The following is an 18808-nucleotide window of genomic DNA, read 5'->3' as shown; positions in this document are numbered from 1 at the left end:
ATATTTTATTTTACAGCATATGCACGCGTCTGTCTTCTCTAGTGTGTGGGAGGAATAACCCAAGAAATGATCGATTAAAGGTTTTATTTATAGTTCATGAATTGTTTTGACAACCAAATTTCCTTAAGACTATTTGGACAGCTATAAAGGTCATTACATAAAGATGTAAAGAATAAGGTAAGAATATGCAGGTCAATATTATGATATGTCAGTATTACACTTAGAGGTCAGTTTTGCAGGTCAGCTTGGATAGTCTGAGAGATCTCAAGAAAACATTACATAAGTTCCAGTGAACCTATCATAATTATTTTTTTTATTCCTTAGATTCACAACATATAACTGAAAAATTAATGAATTACTTAAACTTACAATAGACATAGTAATCAGTTCTTGTATTGGTTACATGAAATATTTGATTCCTTTGTTCATTGGAACTTCAAACTGGAGTACCTGTACTCATAATAAGATAGCAATACTTGTTTTATTACAGGGACAAGATGTTCATACACCTTTTCTTCTGTAAGAACATATTTGCTTTTTCAGTTTTAAAGAATCCTATGAGAAGAAAAAAAAAGCCACTTTATATTCATTATGCAAATTACTTGCCCAGGTATCTTGGTCTGAAACAAATGCTTTTCATGTGAAGCATATTTTTAGTAGGGCAGCTATTTTTACGGTAGTAGTTTAGAGAAACAGTGATGTATATAATCCAGTAAGCATTATAGACCTTACAGAGGTCTCAGATTTGTGCATAATACAAACAATTTTAAGACCTAAAAGTATTAGTTCGTTAGACTTTACTCATCTTCAGCATCACTTGAACTGAAATACATTATTTCAGTGACATCAGAATGGTTCAAACAGCAAATGCTCTAAAATTAAGGCAGTGTTTCTGTGTAATATGAAACACTATTTTCCTTAAAGTTAGTTGGTTTTAGATATGAACACTGTTTTACATCTTTTCTTACAGAGGTATATTTCAGTGGAAGATGCTGGTTGTAGTCGCTTTTTTGCTTTACACAACAGTGCGAGTACCTGACTGGTTTTTATATGTGATATGTTATTTTTCCCTATGTTTCTAAGAACGGTATTTACATGATCAGATAATACATTGCACAACATTGTGTAGGAGGTATTTTCTGCATGGTTATCTATTCAAAACTTTTCTGTGCACTACATTCTATTGGGTGTTTCCTCTCCAACATCATAACTCTAAATACGAAACTATCTAATAAATTAATTATAGAAATACATTAAATATAAAAACTCATTTATAAAAAGAAGGATTTTGTCTTAGCTTTCTATTACATATCATATACAATGTCAATAGTTGCCACAAAATAATAACTGCAGTAGCAGTTTCACGTCCTGCTTGTAAAGGAAACAAATACGGTATCCTTGATTCTGTGTTCAAATAAAACGACTTTTACATGTGTTTAAATAAATTAGTTAGGAAATAAGTGCACAAGATCACTTTCACAGATTAAAAACTTGGTCTCAGCTTACACTGTCATTCAGCTTCTGATCTGGCATAGTTTGTATTCCTGACATCCCAGTTTAAGTAGTTGGGAAGATCTTGAATATAAGAACAAGTAAAAATCAGAATTCTTTTATAGCTATTTATTATAAACAGCTGCTTATATTCAGTATAGAATTTCTCTTTATATTTCATGTAGTAATTAACTGAGGTGTCCTGCAAGGCCTCCTGGTACAGAGAAAAATCCATTCAGATGCTTGCATTATCATGCAGTAGTTAGAAAAGCAATGTCTTTTCTGTGTGGGTGCACAGGGGGGATCTCATATTCAGCGTGCAAGCGCTAATAGCAAGGGAGTAGTGGAAAAAGGTTTTCCAAAACAAGTTTTTCTTGTTGTAGCATGCTTATTTCAGTAAAGTAATTATGACATTATCATCCCTTCCTTGCCATAACATTTCTCCCTCAAAGTGCACCAGGCCATGTTTCCTGGCTCTCATAAGGATTCCAACAACCTTATCTGAAATACGAACGTATCTCTCAAAGAGTTCCCCAAAAGTGACTTGGATCTTGCCGTCGGGCCGTGGCTTAGCCATCGATTCAATGATGAAGCACATATCCCTGATCTCTCGGTGGATATGGGCCTCGGCTCTCTTGGCTCTTTCAGCAGTTTTGGTTCCTTCCTTTGGACGGCCATAGCCTTCATCACCTTTGTGCAGGCGCGTGGACATGGCCAGCTCGTGGTCAAATTCCTCGCTGAAGGGATTCAGCTTCTGCGTTATGATGTGCTGGTCGGCCCATTCTTGCCATCTGTCCTTCAGGCTATTAACAGGGCTGTACTTCCTCTGCGCTTTGGTGCGCGCTGCTTCACTAAGCCTGCTTGCTCTGAAAGACATGAAAAGGGCTTTTGAGCTTTGCATTTCATCACTGAATCATACAGTTCTGCTACTAATCTCTCCTATCGGCTTGGTCACCATGTTTTTCCAGACGAGATGCTAGCCACCAGGTGGCATGAGTTCACTACTTCTAAATGAGTTCTTTGGGGGCTTCTAGTCCACGTTCCAGTTACCACTCAAAAGCAAATTCACAGATCGCAGCTTGAGCCCACCTACACTGCCACCCTCCAGCCTAGAGTTGGGCCCATTTTGACAAACTTTGCCTAGAATGGCTTGATTCTGTAGGGGAGCAAAGCAGTATGTTGCTGATTACCTGCACTCTCTGTACCTTTGGTCAGTCCTGCAGGTCCCTATTTCTGCCTGCCTAGCAGAGCCTGACATCTGCCTGCCCTGATGTGATAGAGGACGATAACTGCAAAGTCTGTGGACTGGGTCCTCAGCTATTCTTGGCTGAGAAACAGAGGGTGATGTCTAGAAAAATCTGTCCCCTGTAAAAGATGTCAATGTTTAAAACAACAACAAAAAGCTAATAGTGCAGTAAATCTGCCCATGCTTGTATGTGTGAAGTATGATTCTGGACAAGTATTGAAGTCCAAAATTCACATTCCCACTAGCAGGGTAAAAGCCTGAAATAAACTTAAGGCTATTGCAATTTCCGTCGAGGTCAAAAGATGAGGAAAGTTCAGAGGTCTTACTGGTGTGTGTGTGTGTGTGCACGCACATAGCAACATCATGTTGCTGGATGTCTCCAGGCAGACACATTGCTGATACTCTGTCCTCTGGTGGCCAATCTTGCATGTTGTGGGGAAGCTATAGATGGTCTGAGCTAGTCTTTGTGCTGTCCACATTGTCATCATGTCTGTACAGAGCTTGGCTAGGGAGAATGTTGCGCGGTGGCTGTGCCAAAGTAATTTGTTTTTCTAATATTTTTACTCCCTAGAAGGCTGCTCTGAAACCTCCCTCGTAATGCCAGCTGAATATTAACAGTAATCCTGGAGAATCAAAACACAGTTTGCAAAACAGCATAGGGGACTGCAAACCTGCAGAATCCCTGCGCTTGGGCATTCCTTGGTTTTCTACTAAGCCTGCTGAAAGACAGAACAAGAGTAACAGAGATGTCCCCAGTTCAGGTCTGTGCACCAGAAAGAAGCCAGTACTGGGCAGCATTGTAGTGCTAGAAGCAAGAAGTACAGACACTGTGCTGGGGATAGAAGGACTAGGAGAGCAGGACCACTTTTTAGCTCTGGAGTTGCCATTACCTTGGTCTAGTTGTATTGAGGAACTGTATTTAAAAAGCTCCAGAAGACTCTTCCCCATCAGTATGGCAAAAAGCATCAGAAGAACTGAGCATATAGTTGCCAGGTAAGTGCACCTTTCTTCTGTGGTGCGACTGCAAAGTGTCCTGAGAGTAGGCAAGCATCTAGGTGTCTGTAGGTTTGTGTGTGTGATTAACAGGTACGTGTTGGCAGGAAAGTGTTAAAATATATCAGTGGAGTAAAGCTGGACAATTTTGTTGTCCAATGATAAACCAGATCCTCCTGTATGTAAGCTGTTGTCACACAGAGAAAGGGAAAGTCATTATCCTTTGTCCCTTGCCCTGAATAGTGGATTCATTGCCCAGAGGAACTGTGGGCACGGGGTTTGGTTATGAAGAAGTTTGTCTCCTGAAACCTGTGCCAGTGCAGTCTTAATTCCAGCTGAAGCTCAGATTGATTTCTTCCCTAGCTCTTCATGTGAGAAGGTATCAGTGAAGGGGGGTTGTAAGTGAATCAGAATTGCTTAGAAGAAGTGATACCAACAGTCTCAGTGGAGCTGATGAGCAGATGCCATCACAGAGGGCTTATCCCCCAGCTACAGCCAACTGCTTACCCTTCTCTCCAAGGGCCAGACCCCCCAAGAAGGTCCTGGAGCTTCAGTTTCCCAGGTTGAGGGAAAAGACGACAGTGAGTGAGATGATAAAACCTTTACGGAGTTACGCTGCCTCTTTAAGTATAGTAAGTATTCTCGCCTTTTCCTACGGAAACCTTTAATTTTTTTTTTTCTAGCTGAATGCTATTATCAACTTCCTTACCAGAATCGTCTTCTCACTGGTGAGAAAAGCACCATCTTATCTATCCCTTTGCTTTTATCGTGCCCCACATGGGTTTTGGAAAAACTTTAATGTTACTATCTTTTTTTTTTTTTTTTTTAACACATCTTCTGATTTACTCATTTCTGGTGGCTGAAGTGCGATTTTCCCCATTGTTTATCTTAATGACATGGTAAACTGTGTACATGTCAAAGAATTTTTTTTCATGTTTGTACTGCACCTACAAAATGTATCATGGATGCAAAGCAAAGGCTGTGAATGTCAACCCACTTTAAGAAATGCTTTACCTGTACCAATCAACTAAGTTAACTTGTTAACCAGGATGATCACCCTAAATGTATTCTGAACTTCTAGGAGAACAGTGTCCATGTTCCCCCTGACCCTTTCTGTAGGGGAAAGGTATGGATCCGTTTTCAATGGTGTGAATTTCATATCACTGTTGCATCCCTTTGGCTCCTAAGCAGGAATGAAATGGTGTTTCCTGTGCCTGTTAACATGGGGTTACCGTGCCTTCTGTAAGGAAGCAACCTTATTCCTATAAATATTGCAGCTGGAAATTATGAAAGTGCTAATGCGAGAAAAAAAAAATACTGACACTGATGCTTTTCTCCTAGAATACAGAGAGGAAAATGGGAGATTTGCTTTAACAGCCATGTACATATGGCCTTTTTAAAGAAGATTAAGCCACAATGAAAGGTTCTTAAAAATAGCAGGCTAAAATAATGTATTCTCGGGCTATAAAATATTTTTTTAAAAAATTACTATTTAAAAAATCCAGTCCTGATAACAACACTGTAAATTCAGAAAATTGCTTTTGTGTCAGATTTCAGTGGGAGAGAGCTGTAACTAACAAAAAGGGTGTTGTTTCAAACATTTACACCTCAATAAATATGGCTAATCATTTTTTTCATAGGTAGCAGCACTAAAATTAGACACATAAGGAAAATATAAAGTTTGACAGATAGTGGGTTTGCTTCTACTATAGCATTTTTAGTGAGCCACTTGTTTTAATTGAGGTTATTTACATACAATACTTGCTGCAAACACATCCTCTTTTCCCATTGTATGTGGGAAACTTTGTTTTGAGGTCCTAACTTCTGTCAAAGGATGGTACACACAGCCTCTTCCGAAAGCAGGGGCCGCAAACTTTCAAGCTCTCGGTTACTGGAGAGCTTTTTTCACTTTGGCTATTAACCATTTGCTCCTTGTGAGAGATGGCAGGTCAGCTGTACAGCAAAGCACCATTCTAATCCCCAGTCTGAATAGTTAAAATAGCTCTGCATTCAGATGGCTGTGCTAAAAAGTACCATATGGTTGAAATCCATGACTATGTGAGTCGTAGTCTAATGCTGGTCATGGTAAACGCTTGTCAGTAGTGAGGTGTAAAACCCAAGCAGTGGGAATGGTACAGCCTGCCTGTCTGCAGAGGGATCACAAAGTCTGTTTTGGCAGTTTCATCAGTGCTGGTCCCAGTTTTTCATTTCTGAAATGGTAATTAAGATACGGTATGAACATATGGGCCCTGATCTCTTGCTTATGCTCCCTTGCTCACCCTTTACACACAGGCCAGTTGGGCGGGTGAAAGCCCTGCCTCCTTGTCTCAAAGTGCCGCCCGCTCAGCTCGTGCTCACGTTGCACACACGCGGGTGATGGATACAGAGTGGAAGCAGTGGAGACTCGGGGCCCCACCACAGGATGCTTCCTGGTAGGAACTTATGTCCTGGTGTTCCTCCTTGTGGGCTCGGGCAGACCAAGCTCTGGCAAGCCCTGCCTCGGTTCAAGCTTCGCCACCAGCTGCCCTCCCTGCCCAGTGACGCCAGCGGGCAGCATGTGGGCTGCACCGAGTCGCAGCTCAGCGCCCACTAGCCTCGGAGGCTGTGCTCACTCTCCTTCATCACAATTTTAGAGCTGGATGTGAGGTTTTACACCAGAACAGTTCAGGTTCAACCACACATTCCTTTCTGCTGTTTTTGTTCCAGGATGTTACCAAGTTTGTAAACCAGAGGGCTGGAGCAAACAGCATGCTACATCCATAACAGCTGCCTACAGTTTCCCATCTTGCAGCATTGGACATAAGGATCTTTTAATCTTTTACCAACAGAAGAGTGATTAATTAGTTTGGCATCTGCCCATTGGCAAGTCTGGCCGCAGCAGAGCTGTTTGCAGCTGTCTTCTGGAAAGGTGGTCCTGCTGGAGATCTCTGGGAAAGGAAACTGCAGAATTTCTACCAGACTGCTGTTCCTCTGCTCTTCTGGGTGACTTCCCATGAATTGCATGGCTATGGCTGAACACCACTTGTTTACTGCCTGGGCTCCTAATTTAATATGTACCTGCTATTAGTAGTAATCTTCAAGCATAAGCCTCTTACTGAAAGAAGTATTACTCAAAACTGTCTGATGCTATGAATTTGCTACTTAACTCAAACTTTTAACTAGAACCTGTAATAACTCCATAGGTAACAGATTCTGTTTCCTTTTTCTTCACACAATTTACAGGCATAAGGAAGTCTATTATAGCATGATTCACATTAATCCTGCAGATGCTGAGGCAGTCGGGATGCTTTCTAATGTAAGTCTGGGGTCCCAGCTCCTGTGAAAGTTTTTATTCTTTGACTTGATGAATTCTGAATCTGTGGAAAGCTTCCAAAGAGAAGCAGTCAACCCAGCTTTTGTTAAGATGCACTTAGAAGTAATTCCTGCAAAGTCTGTTTTGGACATTCTCTGCAAATTCCTCCTGAGAATATTTAGGTTTTATACTAAACAAAATAATAAGTATTTGGAAATACTGTTTGTCAAGTATATTCCTTTAGACTTAACATTTGCTGAAGTAAATGAATAGCTGTGGGCTCTTGACGAGGTAAAAATTGTTGTTCTGAAATATGAACTAAAGTATTAAGAAGTAAGTAGTCATTTCCATGAACCAGTAAATCCAGTGTGAAAATTAAAGATAATTAACATTTCCCAAACATAATTTCCTGTGATTATATATATATCACCTAAAACCCAAGGCTACAGTCAGATGTTGTTGACTAACTACTTAAGCACAGAGAGATATGTGAAAGGTTTCCTGGATTTTTGTTTTTTTAAAAACTTTTTTCAAGAATAATGGTTTCTCTTTGACCATTTCCTACCATTTCCCCCCACATCTTCCTCGTGGAAACCTGTATATGTCTCACAGTCCCATGCTGACCATATGTGATAACCTAATAAAGATGTTTTACTTACAAAGATGGCACAGGTCGTTTAATCCTCACAGCTGTCACCTCTTGGTCACTATCTTCTTGCTCAAGTTTGTCCTCTGCTTCCCCATAGCCACTGTCTTCTGCATCCAGGCTGCCATCATGAGACTTAAGCAGCAGTTCTTCCTTAGCCCCCTCTTTGTCCTCTTGTTCCATCTGTTTCCAGCCCTTGGTCAACTCTGATACCATGTTTGAACACTTTCTCCTTATCGTTGGAGATAATTTGTCACTAAGAATTTTATCAATAGCACTTGATTCTTCTTTGAGCTTGGCTGTCTCGGAGCTGCTATTCTCATATCTTTCACTGAGGAGGCTAACATCCCCTCCTCGTTCATAGGCTTTGCTTACAACTGTTTTTGTCACCTCTTTGCTTTTAATGCTGAACTTCTTGAGGGCTTCATCTGATTCCCTTGAATTTTTTTCAGCATCTCTTATCGTCACAGATTCCTTTGCTATGGATTTTTCGTCACCTTTTCCTTGGTCCCTCTTGACAGATGGAATTGTCCATTTCTCATAGGATCTTTCTTGTGCAGGCTGAGCTGATGAATCTTCTGCAGGGGGGGCCCATCCAGGGGGCTCCTGGGCTTGCTTTACGTGGTGGTCAGATACCCACTGCTGCCAGCCTCGCGCCAAGCTGAAGACTAGGCTGGCCATTCGGATCTTGTGGACAGCCCTTTTCCCAGGAGTAGTACCCGGCTTTCCTTCAGGAGCCATGTTGCTGTCTGCTGCCATGCTGGCTTTTCCCCTTCTTATGCTAAGCACCTTCTGAATGAACTTCCTGAAGTGAATAATGCCCTCTGAAGAGAGCGACAGAGATTTAAATAGCAGCAGGAGCAGTTTGTGCCCATGGAAAATATGTGAAACACTTCTCACAAAGATACAGTATCCTCAGTGTTACGGAGGTCTTTTTTTAAAACGCAGGGTTGCATTTCATCACAGCAGATGAATGATGCATGATGCAAACAGGGTGACACAGACCTGTGCTGCAAATAGTGGGAAATTAACAGCTCCTTTAGTGCCCCCTTGCCTGGGGCTGTTCAGTTCTCAATTTATTGCCAAGGGTCTTGTTCTTCTAGAAGTGCAGAACTTGGGTTAGATGTACTGAACGGAGTGTATGAATCTGATAAATGTGAAGTGCTGGCAGTTGCTAACAGCTTTGGCCAGAGTAGAGACTCCTCATCATCACAAGTAAATAGCGGTCCACGTCAAGGAGTGTAAAACCAGAAGCAGGCTATGAATGAGAATTTTTTAGATGCATTTTCTACAAAGGTGCTAGGTGAATTCTTCTTACTGCTCATATGTCCAAGGAAATTCAGCTTTGTTAATTTTTTAAAAGGTGTTTATGTGCTCTGTTCCCAGTCATTATCTATTAATGTCCATCTATTTAGAACATACCTTCAGGGGGGTCTGGGAACACTATCGTGTTTGGTGTCAGTGCTAAGGATGAAGGAGTCACTCTCTCTAGTCTGGGGATTAATATGGTAAGTCTGACTCGATCAGATGGATGACTGATCTCATAGTTTTAGGATTTTGAAAGAATAAAGTATAACCCATTTAATTCCTGACTGCTTTTCAAGACAGTTGTATATAAAACTTGGTGTTTGCCTATGTATTACTTACAGCATAATTATGTTTACTACATACAATATAGAAAAAATTCAGTTTCCTGGAGTGTGTTCATACTTGAATTTGTAAAATTTTTTAGTGAATTGATACATCAATTGTTAGATAATAATAAGCAGACATTTTCTGAGATACCATCCTGTGATACTTCATTTCTTAGTATATTTCCTAAATAGGAACGCAAGATGTCATTGCTTTTTCCATCCATACCTTGCAGCTTACAGGGTGACCTGCGACACTTGCCATACGGTGCTCTGAGGCATACTGAACTTCAAGGAATTCTGCTGGCTTCGTTGGTGTTACGTCAGAGATAAATATGGACTCTTGGTATTCTGCCGCCTTCTCTCTATTAAAGGCCGAGCTCTTTGAAGTAGGTTATATCATATCTAGCTCTTGTTTAATAATGTAAGACTATATCATACCTTTGACTTCTAGGCAGAATTCCTCATTAATCTGTGGGGTCATTGCCTCTTCAAAACTGATGATATAATGTAAGTTAGTGTTGCTATTAGGTATTTCTTCATGTATTTATTTTAGAAAGAAATGTGTCGCCTCTGTGGACTGTACGATCTTGGTTACTACCAACTGCATCATAACTGTGAAAAGACATTGTGATGCAACTTGATTAAGAAGCATGTATTACAAACATTTATTTTGGTGGCATTTTAAGGCTAATCAGGAATGGGAGCTTCTTGTGTATAAAAAGTACATATACTCATGCATGCATGCTCACAGGGTGGTGTATGTTCCCTAAGATACAAAGAAGATGCAAGTGAAAGAAGAGAATAATACATATGCGAACAGGAGTATGACAGCAGCTCATTATATCATTCCATGTGATTTCTTGAGTATAGGGGTGGTCAGGGCTTTAGGAATGAGATGAAAGCTAAATACAGAGGCAGGAGGTGAGGCCAGGGAAGGAGTGCAGTGAAACTTAAGTAACTGTGGAAAGACAGTCATGGACTGTAAGGCCAACAGGGATGCCTGTTGTAAGGTAGGATCAGCTCTACCTGCATGTGTTCAGGTTCCTGGTTTACCTGTTCTTAACGACTACCAGCAGTACATACTCCCCACTCTGCCTAGACAATCTATTCCAGGGGTTAACTGGCTTAAATAAATCATTTTTAACCTTCACCTATGTCACAGCACCTTAAGGCCCTGTCGCTGCCAAGAACAGACAAATCCCTACCCTTTCTGAGGCAGCCTTTCTTTGTGAAGACTGCTGTACTCCTCCTCAATCTTCCTTCCGGACTTTTCTTGTGTTTTTGTGATCCTTCATCACACTCTTGCCAGCTTCTGGGCAACGTACACTAGGTCTGCATCTTTCCTCAAGTGCGATGCCCAGAATGGTGATGGTATTCTGGTTTGTTTGCCATGGTGCGGAAAAGGAACAGATGTCTTGTACGTTGTGCTCCTCGTTCATATTCTACTTGTAATCCCCAAAGTTGCCGAAGACTTTCCTGCTGAATAGCTGTATGTATTCACAGAGCTGACTGTTCCTTCATATGTGACCATCTTTGTTGTTATTTGTGTTCTAATTGGTTCAGATAAGTTTTTCAATTTGTCATGACCAATTTGATTTTTAATCCCTGTTCCAGTGTTCTTGCAATTTGATTCATATTTCATAGATGTCCCATCTAGTCCACGTTTGGAATCACAATTGAAAATAGCAGGTAATTATAAAGTAGACTCAGTTAATAAGAACACTCAATTTGATAGAGAGATATTGCTATTTATTTTTATGTGGATTTCCAGTTAAATTTGTACTATTTCAATGAATTTTGCATATGGCATAAAAATTTAAAAAAAAAAAAAAAAAAAAAAAGACCCCAACACCTGATCAGTATCAAGAGGTGTAGCATCTGCTGCTTTTGCCTATCTTTGAGGGTTGGACCAGATGACCTCCATTGGTCCCTTCCAACCTCAACCATCCTGTGATTCTGTGATCTTCCAAAGACTGCTACTTTGCTGTAAAAAAAAAAAAAAAAAAAAAAAAAAAAAAAAAAAAAAAAAAAAAAAAACCAAAACCCAACACATTAAGTTTGGTTTAATGTAATTTGTAAAATCAAAATTGTTTGTAACTGTCCTTTTTACAAAGGCCTCTGCTAGGTTTATTACTGTAATTACAGTTGAGGTTCTTGAACACTTTTACTTTCATGCAGTCTTTGCAAGAAGTTGTTTTGAAAGTCATGGCATTAGAAAAGAATTGCATTCTTGAGGAATGTTTGGAAATTACAGCACATTTCAAAGAACTTGTTAATAAAGAGCCTCTTTTTTTTTTTTTTTTTTTAATGGACTTGACCTCGGTGTACTGGTCATAGTTCTACAGACCTAATGTTTACATAGTTTAAATAAATGACAACAAAAAGTTACAGACTAATGAAAAACGCCCAGATTACAGATCTAAACTACTGTTAAATCCATCTTGCATGACAATATGTTAAACAAATGTTTAAAGTGGTCACTATTTTAAGCTGAAGTTATAACATCACAGGCTTCTCCAAAGTGCCAGTGAAACTTTAATGTAATTATTCTGAGGATAACTATATTTATGATGCTTAATTTTAAGGTGTACAATGATGTTGCCTTGAAAGTGTTGAATGGTGCCTTATTTTATATGATGTTGCCAGCAAGAAGTTAATCATAAGAGAAGTATAAATAATTCCTGAGTCATCCACTGAGATTCATACTTGGAGGGCTGCATACTTTACAAATGTTTTACTGCATTAAAAATAGAATTTATTACTTCATAGCTTTTAATTTTAATTCTTAGTGGAATAACAGGCCAAGGCTACACCTAAATTTCTGTGCCTAATCTCCCTACTGGCACTTAAAAAGCCAGCCCTTAGGGGACAGGTATGTTTTAGGTGGCCTGAGTATGGACCATGTTTTCTATGTGTCTTCCGTACCTGACAGGGTCACAAAGTATACTCCAATGCACAGCAAGGCGTGGTGAGACTGACTGTGTCGTGGGCTTTCACAAGTTTAAAAACCGTGCTTGAAGTCAGAGTTGAGAGACCATTTCTTGCAGAAGGTATATAGGAGATATAGCAACTGGAGAAAGTAAATAGATGAGCAGGATCGATGCTTCATTTGAAAGTTGTAAACTCCCTTTTCCTTGCACCTGGCTGCCTACAGTTCTGGGATTTTAATCTATCTGAACCTCTAGACAAGACTGTACATGTTCCTAGGACCTTGTTGTTGTTTTTCAGTTGCTGCATTTCACTTAATAGCTCTGATTTCCTAAATCCAAAGTTATGAAGGACCAGCTGAGAGGCCACCAATGACAGTGGTAAAAATTGGGATGTTTTTGTTGTGTGGAAGGTTTCTTTCCCCCCTCAATGGATTATTCTTTGTATAGTTATGTACTATTTTAAAATTCTTTTATTTTCTGTCATGCTGCGAAATATTAACGGCCTCTGGGAGACCAGTTTGTCTTTTTTTTTTTTTTTAAGGATGCTTATTTTAAAAGTAGGACCATATCCTTCATCCATTACTTTACTTTGTCAGACATTGAAATAAGTTATTCAATGTTTTTGATGCCTTAAAACATGGAATTTAATTTTCAACCAATTGTAAGTCTATGCAAGATGCTATCTTCCTCCTCAGAGTTAGCGGTGAATAACAAGAACAAGCTGTGTTTCATGTAAAGTATTACCAGCTGCTATTATCGATAGGAACCTTAAGACTGAATTTTCTTTTCATCATGATGCTGTTAAAGTATGCTGTGTAAGAACATCATATGTTGCCAGTGATGACAGAAAACCTGGCCATAGGGTTAGAGTTCTGGATTTCCTTATTTTTGGAGTTCACGTCAAACATAACACTTCTAGCAACAGTAACGAGCAGCTGTGTCCCGTTCAGCATGCAGTTTCATGTACAATCCAGGTGTCTAAGTCCTGAGAAAGTGACCGCTCCTGAGCCTTTGGACTACTGGGTCCTCTCTGGCCGGCCATTAACAGAAGGCAGTCTATGCTTTCATTGGTGCCATTTGTTGTGATTGCATCCTGTATATAGCCATAGTCTTTTTTTGGTGAAATTCTGTTGTACTGAGAAAACTATCCCTATGTAATTAAAAGGGAGTCTTGAATCTACATTTCATTATGTGTCATTTCAGTGTTCAACAATATGAGAGATCAGGGCTTATTCATGAGCTATCATGACAGCTCTGCTTTGTGAAGAACCCAGCAAAGCCCTAGTCAGAGTCAGGGTTGAAAGACTCCTAGTTGTGGAAGGGTAACGGGAGGAGAGGGAAGACCCACTATCCAGTAGCAGCAGCTGTAAAGAATTGTAGAGCATAGCCCCAGAGCTCCTCTCGCTCTAGGTGAGACGGACTTGAGTGCAAGCCAGCCAAATAATAGAAAACAGCCCTGTAGAACTGGCTGAAGATGAGAATTCAGCATGTCGCAGTCTGGCAGAGAGACCTGGCTGCTAGAGCTGAGAGAAACCCAACTCAGGATGCAAATGCATACATCTATCTTCAAGTTCCTATACAAGCCCTGCTACTGACGTGACAAAACTCCTTGCTGTCTTGAATATCTTACTCTTCTAAAGTTGTCTTCACTTTACAGAAGAAGAAAACTAAGATCAGGATGTAAAGCCTCAAAGCATTTGACACTCTCTTCCTACTTTTGCATATAGTACCCACGGCTTTCCTTGGGAGCTAGATGCCTGCAAGGAATCCATGCAGTTTAATCAAATTTATAGGGGAAAAGAAAGTGAATGTAAGTTCAGATGCTTTTAGTCCCATTGTACCTTCAAGCATTAATAAGTCTTGTATCTGAATGTCTGTAGGGAGTGAACAGAAACAAGTTAACAAGCAGTAATGAAGCGATTTCATTTAAAAGTGTAAGCAGACATCTGCAGGAAATCATTTGCATTAGGCATTCAGTGCCGTTTGCATTATGAGGAAATTTCTGAAGATCCTGAAAATGAGATAGCCTTTAAAAGCTACCTATAAATATGTTGCTATCCAAGTTTATATTGATCATATCTCTTTGTCAGTGAATGGTTACCTTTTTCTGATAAGAAAATTATTTAATATTATGAGCAATTTAACTTTAAGGTTCCAACTTGCTCACATATCTTAGTTTACAGCTTACCAAGAAATAGTTTTATGGCTTCAACAATATGACAGTATTGGCTGCTACTGAAACCTGTCCCTGAGCAGAACATTGGACAAGAGGAATTTAAAGTCTTCACATAACTTTGCAATATGAGACGGACGGGAGCCATACCAGAATAGGAGAACCTGAAATCAGACACCTAGATGTAATGTGATAGATGATAGATGTATTTTAAACATCTACAAGGAAGAAATAACAAATGAAAAAAAAAAAACCAACTAAAAGCACAATTTGGTATAGACAAATTATATATTACAGAACAAGAGATAAGAGGTATAATCCAATCTCCATCCTCCACCTATTAATAAGGCAGTGTTCCCATATGTTATGGTTTTCATTTTTTTTTCTGTTAAAATTAACTGCATGCTTCTGTTTATTGGTTTTGTAATCTGTTTCTCAGATTTGAAGGTGGCAAATAGGAGAGGAAAAAAGAATTTTCAGTTTTCTGAAGATTTTTCCTTTCAGAGACAGTGTGTTCTGGTTAATTAGAGCAGTACAGAGCAGATCTGAATGAATAACTTTGAGTGTTGGCTTCATCATTGGTCTGTTTAAAGTGCATTTACTTCCAGGTATTACCAGGTGTGCACCTCTTTGTTCTCCTTTATTAACTTTACAATCTACAAGTTTTATTTAAGATCTGACAATACAGAGTATAAACCATATGGTTGTGCCATTGATGCATATAGTTGACCAACCACAGGTTTTTTAAGGATCGTTGAAAGTTTACATTTAACTCTGAACAGAGTTGATAATTATTGTCATTATATTTTAAGTCTTGCAACTTAAAAAAAGAATAGTCTTAGTTTCCGAAATCATAATTCAAGGAAGGAGCAGTAAACAGACAGGAAGTTTTAGGAAACATTCAAACACAGTAAAACCTACATATAGAAAGAGAAAATGCAGAAAAAAACAGTTTATGTATAAAATAAATACAATATTTCATTATTTGCTTTGAAGTGTTGTAATTCAGGATCAGGCTTAGATCTGAGGAAACAGGCCTATCTCAGTATTTTTTAAGTATTTTACTGTAAAGATTTTTTTAAATATTCAGTGGGGGAAATACCTTGTATTAGGCAAATACTGCATCTTTTAAAATCTATCAATTAGCTAAAGCAACTAGCATATCTTCAATGCCTCCGTCAAAGTCATGCTCAGCTATATTGTTATTCCATATTTTTAAAGGTCCTGATGCAAAAGATTGTTTGGAACAAGTGACATTATGGCCCAGGTTTGGAGATATCCGTGGTAGAAAACAGGAATCCTCTTGGCTAGTTCATCACGATGTTTCTCATACTACAGGGGATCTCATTTTAAAAGTGATACTGGCATACTGAAGCTGTAAACTGTGGCTGTGATTCTTGACCTTTGGGTAATGCAAACGAAGTCTCCCGAGTGCTGTCAGCTCTGCCTGCTCCCCCCGCCCCCCCTCCCGCTATTGCATTCCACTGCAACAGGCAGGACATACCGTTATTTATTAGTTCTCACTTAACCACCAACTGCTTTAACAGCATGCAGCTGTGTTATTGTTACTAGAAGTAGACCCCTAACTTTGCTTGTCTTTACCCGAGTGAAAGTCCCATGGTCAGTCTACGAGAGGAGTGCTGCTCTGTGAAGTTACTTGCATAAGCCTGGTTGACATTAGGTGTCAAGGAGTGAGTGATGGGAATTGCCAGGAGACCAGGTGATATTTACGCTGTCATATGGGTATTTCCATGGCTCACAACTAAGCATCAATTGCCAGGGAAGTCAAGAGCTGAGATTCCCAGGGCTCTTTTGGGATTAGTTTTGATCAAAAACTTCAAAAACATGTTAGATTAAGTTACATGGCTACCTCATTTTTAAACTACTCTTCAGACGTCTGCCTTTTTTCTTACATTACCTAAGAGCAATTAATGATTAAGATGTAAAATTCTTTGCAAGAAGGAGATGAGAGCAAAGGAGTGGGATCTGGAGGTTTATGCCCCATGACATTATTTAAATCTGCCCATCATTTGATTCACAGTGTGGGAGCAAGCTGTGTTTTCGCCTTGGACACAAGGATGCCTCGTTGCTGGTAGCAGTACCCAAACCAGAATGAACTGTTCTGGGAGGGCGTCACAGGTATATCAATTCAGTTCTCTCATCAGCTTGGTGTGCTAATTGTGTGGCTTCCTTATGCTCTGCTTAAGCACATGAACAGGTACGCTTATTAATCCAGTGTATGATTTAGAGATTTCAAATATAGATGAGTGTTTTAACAGAGATTTGGAGAGAAAAAAATCGACTCGCCACCCTGTTTTTTGACTGAACCAAGTCCACTTCCCTCACAAGTGGTGTCAGCTGTTTGAGCACAGAAAATTTGGGGAGGTGGTGAATTTTCAAGAGTGGGTTTTGGTTGTTGATAACGCATGACTGGTCAGCTTGAGATGTTTTGCTTCTCAGGCAGGTAAACTGGTTCTTGCTGTCACTGAATTGGGCCTTTCTAGCTCATCCCTACATCACTAGTCACTGCTGACTTAATCCAGTGTTGTATATCTCCGGACACGGTTAGGAGTGGGGTTTGACTGAACCATAACAACTTCAGTGTTCTTTAACAGCCCCAGAATACAGCCTTAGCTTTTCTAGCTCTTTTCTTAAAGAGAAAGAAGAAATGTATGCTTGCATTTGAAGAGTGCTATGGTACCCACAGCACTTAACTGGGTACGGTAATTCTGGAACTATTGCATTTGCCTTTTTTTCTCTGTGGAGCCTGTTAAGGTTTGTGGCAGAGGCCAATGGATCTGCTCCTGAGGGCTTAACAGGTTTTCCAATATCAGTATCAGAAACTGAAAACAGAAAAAAACAGTATCAGAAACTGAAGTCAGACATAAGTAATCTAATTTTGCTCTTTTCTCTTAGCCAGATGATTGCGAATATTTTTTTCCCCTGAAATTGCTGCACTCTATCAATATTGGTCTTTATTTCTCTCTTGGTATTTCTCTTCACATAGTGATTTATAAAGTTCCAGCTTTATTCAGGAAAGAAAGAGAAAGCAACTGGGAGATTTTGAATGGTAGGAGGGAGGTAATAAAGATAAAAGTATTCTCATCGTACGCTTTGAAACCCACTGGGAATCACATGAGAAGCATTTCAGTGAACAGAATCCACAGGCAAAGGCTGGCAGCAAGCAACGCACTGAGCCAGGATACCTGCTCGCAACCTCTCTTTTAAGGGCTCTCCTGTTTTGTGAGTTGAATAATAAAAAAAGGTAAGATCTAGTCGAGCCCCAAGGCTACAATATTCTACATGTTTGGCAACCAGCTTAGGAAAAATCCGTAGCAGGAAATATATCTGCTGTGTGTACGTTAAAAGTACAATAAAAATAGTTGGATGCAGGAAGAACTTTTCTCATTGTCATTGTTTTGGGGGGCTGGTTGCAAGCCTTCAAAGGCACTTTCTCCTGAGATTCACAATGGAGATACGTGAGGGAGGCCTTGAGCTGGGATGAATGCTCAGTGCAGCTCCCACCTCTCCACCTCTGTTACCAGTTTCTCCCCACGTTGTGCTCTCATGAAGCACACAGTCTTCTGGCTTCTTGTGCAGCTCCTCCCTGCTGGTGCTGCTCATGTGTCCTGCCTGGGCTGTGTTGTGCATGTGAGACTGGATCCATGTAGTGGCTGTGCCCAGCACTGGGAGCAGAGTTCATGGTGCCAAGCACTGAAGGTGTTTCAAGAACATCGTGGGAAGAGCCAGGTACCCAGAGCAGGGGTCCACAAGAACTGGTCAGCTGAGGAGGTAAAGGGGAGGAAGACATTCTTCTACTGATCATTACTGAAAATTTTTGATTCTGAGCTGGGTACTAGGAATAATATTTAATAGTAAATAAAGTAGGTTAACAATACAGAAGAACTTCTAAAGGATGATTTGATTTGTATGACTGAGCATGATTTTATCTAATTTTATCTAATCTTCAGTAAATAGTTGTACGGGGCGATTGTGCCTTTCATGTTTGTGGTATTGCCCCTAGTTTGGGATGGTTCCTTGACATTTATTAAAAATCTACCAAAGACTAAAGTCCAGCTGTGAAACAGTACTTTTAGGAAATCTCAGTATTAGAAACAGATCAAATTGCTGTAGCTCTCCTGTTTAAAATTTATTATACTTTTTCTACATACAAGCAACACTGGATGTCTTACTGAATGCATATTTAATGTTTTAACACAAAAAGCAGTTCAAACCTAGGGACATCTGAAAGGGTCAGATTCTGATATCTATTCTGATATAATGAAGGGTGGTAGCCCATCAGTAGGTGAAAAAGCTTCTATTTTAATTGAACTACAGACAAGCCGATGTTATTAGGACTGAAGGATATGGACAACTATGGACCAACCACAGGATGAAAGTCA

At 39.8% G+C, this 18808-nt stretch overlaps 1 protein-coding gene across 1 annotated transcript; it reads right to left on the bottom strand.

The window, feature by feature from the left end:
• Positions 1-1357: 1357 nt before the first annotated feature.
• On the bottom strand, positions 1358-18378 carry ABRA (actin binding Rho activating protein). The gene is made up of 2 exons (XM_005230969.3): positions 7682-18378; positions 1358-2357 (listed from the first exon to the last, which is right to left on the bottom strand). Exons 1-2 carry the CDS (start codon positions 8425-8427, stop codon positions 1880-1882), a joined length of 1224 nt encoding a protein of 407 aa, XP_005231026.1. The 5' UTR covers positions 8428-18378; the 3' UTR covers positions 1358-1879.
• Between the last annotated feature and the right edge of the window lie 430 nt (positions 18379-18808).

The sequence above is a fragment of the Falco peregrinus genome, chromosome 3 (assembly GCF_023634155.1).
Source record: "Falco peregrinus isolate bFalPer1 chromosome 3, bFalPer1.pri, whole genome shotgun sequence".
NCBI classification, from domain to species: Eukaryota; Metazoa; Chordata; class Aves; order Falconiformes; family Falconidae; genus Falco; species Falco peregrinus.
Note: the sequence above shows the minus strand (reverse complement) of the source record. Positions and strands in the feature narration are given on the sequence as shown.

What these genes read in the sequence shown, in the direction of transcription:
- ABRA (XM_005230969.3), bottom strand. Translation starts at nt 8,427, where the DNA reads ATGGCAGCAGACAGCAACATGGCTCCTGAAGGAAAGCCGGGTACTACT. An exon ending in AAACGACCTGTGCCATCTTT is followed by an intron (nt 2,358 to 7,681) that starts GTAAGTAAAACA and finishes CATGTCTTTCAG; the next exon opens with AGCAAGCAGGCTTAGTGAAG.